Source organism: Corvus brachyrhynchos, unplaced genomic scaffold, assembly GCF_000691975.1.
Source record: "Corvus brachyrhynchos isolate BGI_N302 unplaced genomic scaffold, ASM69197v1 scaffold152, whole genome shotgun sequence".
NCBI lineage: Eukaryota > Metazoa > Chordata > Aves > Passeriformes > Corvidae > Corvus > Corvus brachyrhynchos.
In genome coordinates this window covers 5,712,439-5,722,263 of record NW_008237447.1, presented here as the reverse complement: position 1 = coordinate 5,722,263, position 9,825 = coordinate 5,712,439, and the positions used below count along the sequence as shown (strand labels likewise).

At 39.2% G+C, this 9,825-nt stretch overlaps 1 protein-coding gene across 8 annotated transcripts in view; it reads right to left on the bottom strand.

Moving 5' to 3' along the window:
- The window catches only part of ROBO1 (roundabout guidance receptor 1), a 704,028-nt gene that overhangs the window by 353,397 nt on the left and 340,806 nt on the right, over positions 1-9,825 (bottom strand). For 7 of the 8 annotated variants that reach the window (XM_008631567.2, XM_017731506.1, XM_017731505.1 and 4 more), the window contains one exon: positions 6,227-6,310. The exons of the other annotated variant lie outside the window; for it this stretch is intronic. In XM_008631567.2, coding sequence (XP_008629789.1) covers positions 6,227-6,310 — 84 coding nt within the window. The remainder of the gene's footprint in view (positions 1-6,226; positions 6,311-9,825) is intronic. 8 annotated transcript variants of the gene reach the window in all.

Sequence of the window (9,825 nt, the reverse complement as noted above, 5' to 3'; positions counted from 1 at the left end):
AGGTGGTTGCCACGATGAATGCAGTGCAACATGAGAGATGCCAATAGCTCACTTGGAATTGTATGGAAATAAGGTTTTTGTTTTGTTCAGACATCACTAGCTACCTGCTCCCCATCCAAAATTACAGCCTCCTCCAAATAAAAAATATCCACACTCTGCAACCTACACCTTCATCCATCACTATTTGCAACCCATTAGCCAAACTGCTTTTTGCTGTGTGGTTTTTGTCCCCAATGTTGATCTTTTTTTCTAAGTTAAACAAAAGATGATAATTTAGAAGGAATATCAAATAGCAGATATTTCTTTCCAACATTTTTATTTCTCATCCTGTTGCATATCACAGCTTTTTTTCCTCTCCACTCTTCCTCTCAGACACAAAATCTGTATGCACTTTTACTAGCTCTACTAATCTTAAAAAAAAAAAAAAAAAAACAGAAAAAAAAAGTGAAACATACTTCCATTTCTCACAGGGTAACTATTAGTGTAGACTTCTGCCTTTGATTTCAAAGAAATGTTTTCTTGAACATGTTTCCTGAACTACCACTTTTCAAAACAAGCACCCTCTAATACATAGCATAACCTATGCAAAATAACTGAACAAAATGGAAGAAATGTCTCAGACATGGCCATGAGATGAAGATAGAGTTCCCCTTCATTTCTTAAAATGCTCTCCAAGGCCAACCTGTCTTATTTGACATGGGGCAAGCAGTGATCCCCTAAGAACAATTCTCCTGATGACATAACAACATAGTAGTAAAGAAGAAAGGCAATGAGAGAAAAAAATGAGTCTTTAGTTATACAAAAGAATATCACCACAATATTTTCATGATTAAAATCAGGGAGAAAAAAATTGAAGACTAACTTTGGGTCACCGTTGGCAACCACAGGATTTCTTTGCATACTGGAAGAGTTGTTGGAAAAAACGAGGAATAGAAAAGTATTTGGAAATATCCCTTTAAAAAGTCACAACTCTACTTAATGAGGAGTGGTGATCCTTGCCTGCAAATGTTTGACTGTATAGCGTTAATTTAACAAGCCATCATTCTGGTCGCTGTAGCACAAGCGATAGTCTGTGATCTGTTAAATGATCCCCGATATTTATGTCACAGTTGATTTAACAGGAAATGTGCTACTTCCTGGGATAGCCTGCATGCGCACACTTCAATAGCACAGCACAATGCAATCTCAGAGATTACTCTGCAGCCATTGATTATGTGGAAAGTAACTGAGGCTCATACTTGACACCTACTGCCTTTGCACTATCTTGGGGAGGAAACAAGAAGCCTGTGAGCCAAGAGGAAACATATTCTTTACTGTTATGGCTGGCACACCACATGTGATATTTGATGTGGAAATATTAATTAGTTTAGTCTTGAAAATCTGCTCTGACAGTAAATATCAAACAGAGAAATATGTTTAGTAGCTTTAGTCAAGATGGTTTTATCCTATGCTTGTCAGGTTTCCTTACTCCCTGGTGCAGAGTTGTGGCTCTCAAAGCTTCTCCAGAACTACGGGACATCACTCAACACTTCATCTCTTCCATTTGGTGGCTAACTACAAGCCCTTCTCTTGGAAACCCTGAGTTTTTAAAGGCATTTCTTCTATGATGTTTGTTTCTAAATTCTCCATCCCCTGAGTTCCTCCAGTATCTTATTCAGATGTTTTTCCATATTCTTTCTCTGATATACAGTGACAACTCTGCGAGATCTTTTTCCTTGATTCCTTTCCTCTTCTGTTTGTCCCTATTCTTTTCTCCAGGATTTAAAATAAAAAAAAAAAAAAAAAAAAAGCAACGATTGGTAACTTTAGAGTTTCTTTCCCCTCTAAAGTACCTGTCCAAACAATAGCTTGGTCTGACATCTCCACCGCCTAAACCTGACAAAGAACTGAATTCCTACCTGCATCTTCCATTCCCCTGCCTTCCTTTGGTGATCAAATTAAATTTCATTATATTCTCTGGTGCACACTCCTATAACCTGCCTCACCTTTCTGAACTTGGATCCAAGCTTCTTTTGTTTTCCCTTTTATTCTTCCAAAAAAAAAAAAAAAAAAAAAAAAAAAAAAAAAAAAAAAAAAAAAAAAAAAAAAAAAAAAAAAAAAGCAACGATTGGTAACTTTAGAGTTTCTTTCCCCTCTAAAGTACCTGTCCAAACAATAGCTTGGTCTGACATCTCCACCGCCTAAACCTGACAAAGAACTGAATTCCTACCTGCATCTTCCATTCCCCTGCCTTCCTTTGGTGATCAAATTAAATTTCATTATATTCTCTGGTGCACACTCCTATAACCTGCCTCACCTTTCTGAACTTGGATCCAAGCTGCTGGGGACGTGAAATTACTTGCAATCATTTTAAAATATCTACATCACTGCTAGTCATCTAACGTCCCCGTAAGCTCTGTAGGAAGAGAAACAAGCGTGCTCATGCAGCATTTTAGAAAGCTACTTTGGGTGTCTTCCTTAGGACAAATTAAATACAACACAAAATATCTAACTCATATGCTTTTATCCTATTGAATCTCACTATGATTTGGCCTGTTCTTTATCCACATGGTTTAAATAGGTATTCAGATTTTTGCTGTTACACATCTTAAGTATGCAATTATTTTCCAATCTGACCATGATACTGTAAAACTGATCTTTTGTGAAGATGCAGACAAGGTAATCTTCCTGCCTCAATTATTTAAACTGACAGAGTTACAGTTAAAGGTTCTTATCTTTTTAACCCTAAATTATTTGCTGAATCAATCCAGCTATATCTAGCATTTTTAATATGCTGCCAGTGGGGTCACAACAGCTTTTAAATGTGTTTTTTTATTCTTTAGTATTTCTCTGGTATTAAATATGCAGGAAAAAAAACCTTCTTATAAACTCCTTCGGTCTAATATCAGTGTCATGCATATGGAACAATCCTTAGTGGCTGAACTTCTTTTCTTGATTCTGTGATTTATTCAGCCCCTACTTATGCATGTTACAAATGCTTTTTGAAAGTGATCATCTTTAACATAGATTCATATAAAGCCTCTTGAACTGTGTCTACAGTTAATAACTATTAATAATTATTTTGATTATAAAACCCTGATGATCTATAAAAAGTGTAACATCTACTGGATCTCACTTTACTGTAATGATTAAAAAAAATCTAGAGTTCAGTCCTATAACATATCGAAATCATGAAAAGTCAAATAGGAGTTCACCATTTCCCTGCTGTAACAATCTTGAAATGTATTAACAACTTCAGACTTTATCTGAAACATTTTGGGTTTCCATGTCCTCTTACCCCCCTGAAATTGATGAGTTTACTGTTTGGTGTGAGGTTACTTCTCAAATCAAGTGCTCGCATGCACAGTGGAGACAACAAAACTAATGGGACACCAAAAATTCTCCTGGTTTAGTGATTTAGGAGAATGAATAATAGTGACGAAGGGGGTTTTAGGACAGCACACTGAAACCCTCCCTATGAGTCATGTACATCCGCTTAAAAACAGTACAAAACAGCTGCATATATTCACCATGAGAAACGTCTATTTTTGGAAAGAAAAAGATGTATAAAAAAGTTATAATTTCTAATCCTGAAACTTCCCATACAAGCAAATGTTTAGTTTCCATACCTCACAGCTAAACTTATATGGAATGGAAGATATGCCCTGCAGATGTGTCAGTGCTCTCAGTATGAGCAAAAATGTACAGTCCTATGGTATGACAGCAGTTACCAACTTGTGTGCATTTTGTCCATTCAGGCACCACCTGAAGATAGAAACATGATTGAAAAATAAACTGCTCTTTATTTTACCCCAGGGTCCAGGCATCCCAGACTTAATCCAAGTGATTTTAGGAGAGTCAGAGAATTTTCAGTACAAACAAGCTTCTGAAATGGCTTTCCTTTTGGAGAATAGAATTCTAAAGATAAGAGAGAACAAAAACGATCTAAGAATACTTCTGTAAAATCCAGGAATTCCGTATAACGCCCATATGAATGAGCCCACGATTGGGAAAAAAAAAAAAAGTAACTTTACTTGTAAGGTTGCATTCCAATGAATATTATTTTTAAAATCTCTTACTGATTACTACAGAAACCTGTTGGACTAATTTTTGTAAATACCTCAGGGTTTTTCCATATAGACCAAGGTAAACACACATAGTGTTACTGATTACTATTACATAGTGGAGAAAAAATACTGGATCATTAAATCTTTAAACATGAAAAACTTGGTCTTTCATTCAAATAGAAGCCACAAAATCTCCAATTAAACAAAACCAGTCACCTTCTAGGTTTTAATTTTTGTTCAGCTTGTGTTTGCCTCTAACTTGATCCTGACTTTTGTGCCTACTTGGAAAATGCCTATTAAAATATGGCCTAGAGTTAAGCAGTGGAGCCTCTGGGGAGCTACTAGAGCAGGGGTTGACTTTGTCAGTCCTCCCAAATGACCCCATTAGTCCCAGAGAGGCAGGTTAAACAGCTGCAACATCCTGCAGAGGCCTTTCCTGGGATGCCCAGCTGCTCGTGTGCACCTTGGTATGGGAGAAGGATCCTCAGGGGTGGACAGATGCAAAAGGGTCTGTGCTCTGCTTGGGACATTGTCCCATGCCCCCAGGCTCAGAGAGGAGATTTGTCTTAAACGCTGCCTTATTTGCCTTAAATACTGGAGCAGGACTGCCTGCAGCCCTTGCACCCTCTGCCTGCCATCACCCACCCAGTGCACTTGTCATGGCAGGGCCTGTGTCAAACCTCCAGCCCCTCTCCATGGGGAAAAAGGATGGAGTCTCCCTCTAAATTCTTACCCCCGTTGCTCTTGTGCCTAAGGGGGATTTTGGAGGGCGCATACAGGGCCCCTCTCCTACCTCGTGGGAAGGTGGGAGGCTGTCGAGCACCAGCCCCGGGCCAGGGATGGGTGAGGAGGCTGGAGGGGAACCGATTGCTCATCTCCAGGTAAAACTAAGCCAATTTTTTATTAAAAGACTCTGACTCGCTGTTCCAAGTAAATTAGTGGCTGTTTATACACAAGACCCGGGGATCACGGTTCTCAGCCCTGTTTTCTGAAAGCAAAAGTCTAACTTACAGCAAGGAAAAATCCATTCTTTAAGCTATATTTTGTCAATATGATGATCCCACAAGCACCAGAGAATGTACATGTCACAAACTTAGAGAGTGCAAGGGAAAGAATTTAGAACAAAATTAATAGGAATATTCAGAAGGTAGAAAAGTCGAAATAATCCACATGCAGCAGGATTCATGCTATGTTTTCCTAAAAAGGCACCTATCTTGACTGAGGGGAAATTTGTATTGCTTTAGCTTTTTTACCTTTTTAGAAAAAAAATAAAAAGTATTTTAAACTGAAATAAAATTATGTATCAAGGTTTTAAACCACATGCAGAGATGATTGTGAGGAGTAGGTGATGAAAGCTGCAATCACTATAAGTGGCATATAACAGGAACTGAAGTTTTTTGAATAGACAAGTTGCTCTCTCTCTCACTCTCTATCTTATATACCTGCCTATCCTCTTCTTGTACCCTGCAAGACTGTCTCATTTAGGAATATCTGAGTCACACTGGACCATCAGCTGTTCATGAAAAACCATGACTGCAGATGAGACTGGGCTGTGGTCAGTGACTCCCGGAGCTGGGTAACATTTCAGGCTGCAGAAGAGTTACTGAATTGGATTCCTCAGGGATCACTGCTGTATGGTGCTGCTTATTCTGTGGCTTTTCTTATTTGGCCTAGAGACACATTTCTTTAGTTTATGCAAAGCAGAAGTGAATGAAACATACTCTTCTCCAATCACAGTTTAGTCTCATTTGGGTTTTCTTCCCTGCTGCAATGTATTTTACTTTTGTTTATAATAGAAACAAAGCAAAAAAAATCCCCAAATAAACATGTGGAACAATCCCCTAGGTCTTTGGAAAAATTTCTTTGAGATTATATATTTCCTCATGCACTAATATATACAGTTCAAAGGAAAATAATAGGTGCATTGTCTCAACAAGGCAAATTTAAACACTTAAATCATTGACATGTACTAACATACACAGGGACAGTCATCTTGGTTAGTTAAAAGACACAATAGTATTTCCCAACAGTACTAACAACGTTGAACTTCTAAAAGTGATGGTGAAAGAGAGCCAGCTAGCAAAGATGATTAAAAGAACGTGTACAGGTGGCAATGGCAGATGTAGGTGGAAAGTGTCAGAAGGAGGCAGTCAGGAATATTTCGGAAAGGTGCACTCTACCTGTGTAGCCCAGTGAATTGTCGCCGTTATCAGAGGTGGGGAGTGGTGTCCCGCTGTCGTTCCCCCTCTCTAGGTCTTCGGAGTCTGTCGGAAACAACACCAGAGCTGCTGATGGGGTCACAGGAGTAACAGTAGTTGCCATTTTGATCACAACACGTCCAGACACAATTAAATCCACAAATGACAGCAAGAGCCACAGTGCCAGCACACGGCACACCTTGTCCTTCCCCCGCCTGCGTGGCGGAGCCTGGAGAGACAGGGCCGGGAGCATTGTCCACAGTGTCCCCAGAAAGCTGCCTGCTCTCCCCCTCTGCCCACTCCCAGTGTCACTCTGCAGCCCACCAGGCACAGTGGCCACCCTGCTAACCAGCCAGCACAGGCTGCGGGGAGCATATGGGGATGGGAAGGCAGGGGAGCTGAATGCTAGCATTGCTAATTTTCCACCTTATTGTTAATCAAAGCTATTGACTGTGATCACTCCCCATCATCGCTTCATCTCCTGGCAATTACAGACTCAGGGGACTTCACCTCTTTGTGGGGAGGAGGCGGGGGGACGACTGGGGCTTGGTGAGCACAGAGGGGGGCTGCTCTACCTCTGCTGGGAGATGGGGCAGGGGAAAGGGGTAGAGACCTCTGTGAAAAGGCAACAGTTTAGCATCGCACGGAGTAAGATGCGTTTTCCGCTAAAAGATCCTTGCTAGGAATCACTCCATTTTAATGTCACATTGGAAAAAGGAAAAAAGGGAAGGCAGCTGGTCAGCTAAACACATAAATGAACACATGTTTTAAGGCCCCAAGATAAATTGCTGATCAAAACACCATAAAGTACCATGAAGAAAACTCATAATAATGAACTAAATCATTCGAAACAAGAAAGTAAAATAAAATCCCAGTTGCTCTGAAAACAAAACAACATAACCCAAAGGAATTTGTCGCCAATACTGCTAGATCTTTTTACTCTTAGTGTAAAACTGTTTATTAATCTAAAATCCTATTTTAATTTACTTTTGATAGTGCACTGTCCAACAGATAATATGTAAAAAGAAACACTCATATTTTGTTCATAAGAAAACTGCAAGAAGCATCTGCAAAAATAACACTGCCACAACAATAGGCTGCTTATTTCCTTTTTTCTCTGTTGACAGGTGTCAGATAATTTATTAATTATTGCAAAGACGTGTTTTGCTCTCTCAGACATAGTCTGGACTTCTATAATGACTGAAAGTAACTGTTCATTTTCAACAGAATCCACACACATTGTTAAAATTACTCTGAACTTTCACAAAACACCTAAAGCAATTGTGTATGTAACTAAACTGGAAAAAGAAAAACGTAAGTGGATTTTTTTTTTTTTCTGGATAGTTAATTTTACTAGCTCAGTCACTCTCATTTTTAAAACTCAATGCCAAATATTCATTTTTTCTATTTGTTTTCTAAATTGTCTTATAGACAATATCTTTACAAATCAAAATCTTTTTAATGAGTTGCAAAGGAAAGACTTTAAGAAGACCAAAATCCTCAAGACCAACCCACTCAAGGGGACTTATTGGAAAAAAATATTTCTTTAGAAAAGTCAATTAAAGGATTGATAGCATGCCTTTCAAAATACTGTCGTGCAAATTAAGAAAATAAAAGACCAAACAACAAAAAGCAACCGAACACCAAGATGATGTTTCATCTTGGCAGATGAAAGAAGTGAAATATGTTCGTTTATTGGCTCATTCATCTTTTCTGGCTCACTAATGGCCAATGTCACGTACATCTTTAAAATCTGCTCTGAAAATGGCTGTAGATTGACTGGATCAACACTCTGCTTCTCCAGATTGCTCACTCATTTGCATTCAGGGGTTGATTGGGTCAAAGTTTTAAATTACTGCAGTAAAGGACAGAAGGATGGGACTTTTTATTAATTTAAGTGGCAGAGGCTGTGCCTGCCTTTTTTAGTGCAAAGGTTTATAATCGACTACAGAGAGCCCAGACCAAATTTAACCAATGAACCTGCTGATCATCATCTTGAGAGATTGATGGCATTCTAGGAGATTTAACCACACACTATTCAAAATGATGGAGGAGGAAGAAGATGCACCGAAAGCTACTGGACATGTTCTGTGTGTCAGTGCAGTGTTTGGTGTCATGTGGAAAATATAATTGCACAACGACTCAGAATTTTTACCCAAGATAGCCCCTCAGATATGGAATTCCAAGCGTTGGGCCATCCTCCCCACAGCACCTCACAACCAACCAATGCTAATGCCCCTAGAAAAGCTCACTTAAGAGTTTTAGCACAATCAGTCTCCAATTCAGAAATGCTGTGCATTCAATAAAGCCAACAAGCTAGGAGAGCATCAGCTTTAAAAACCAGGCTACAACTACTTACAGCTATTTAGGCTTGCAAATCTTGGCTTCAATCACTCAGTGGAGGTAAATGAGGGAATTAATCTCTTTTTGACACTACTGATACTTACATGATATCTGTTAGAGACAATCCACTTGTTATTTACAATCTAAAACTATACAGGTGTTGTTCACTCTCTCATTCTTTGAGAAATGCTACTTTTCAGCCTGATATTGAAGATGATATTCAGTTAATGTTAAATTATGGTCTCTGGCTGGAAATGACTCACTAAAGATGAATTCTACCCATTTGAACAGTAAGTGCTACATTTTGGGCTGTTGCCCTCTGTGCTGGGCTGAATTTAATTTCAGCTCTGTCACAAGTTCCAGCTTTGCTTGGGAGTCCCTGTAAATACTCAACAGAAGTAAGTACTGTTGACTTAAATAACACATTTCACTGTAGGACTGCTGTGAAGGCACTCTGTTGAATGGCTAGTAAAAGTCCTGAATGTTAAGACATGATGTATTTCTTATGACTACCATGCTGTAGGATCAGGGAATTTTCAACATGGCTCTCTTAAATATAATAAACAATTTTACATCATTACCCTTTTTGAACTAGTTACAATGCCAAAAAATGTGAAGCAAATGAGCTATAAACCCAAGAGCAATTCACCTGACGTATGAAGAATTTACAGTTCAGTCTGAGTCAAAGCAGAGGCTGAACCTCATGCCTCATCCCTCAAAGAAATGTCATAACCAGTCCTTAAGAGGTTTCACAAAAGTGACAGAGAGAGATGCCCCTTAAAATACTCTCCAATATGGCTGGACATCTTGGTTGAATTTCTGTATCAGACAAGAAACATTTAAACCAAGGTTTCTATTTTTTCTTAGTTGCTCAAAAAAAAGGAGCCCATTTTCATTGAAATAAAATGTAAGCTTTAAAAAGATGCCTAGGCATTGGTTGATTCATTTTTGCGGTGACCCAGCCCATTGCGGGGCTGGGGCAGCGTGATGCTAATCAATCCCAGCCCATCCCCTGGATCGAGTTTCCCAAAGAGGCAGACTCAGAGGGTGGGTCGATGGGCAGCTCAGAAGCCTAAGCTGCATGTTTTCCCCTTTCACTGCGGTTTTCAAATTCCCTATAAAACTGAGGACAAGCCTCAAGGGAGAATCCCATCATTCCCATCATATCCCATCACATTCCGTCCCTTCCGAGCTTGTTCGGGTTGCAAAACTTCTGACAATAAACCTGTTAGGCGTCG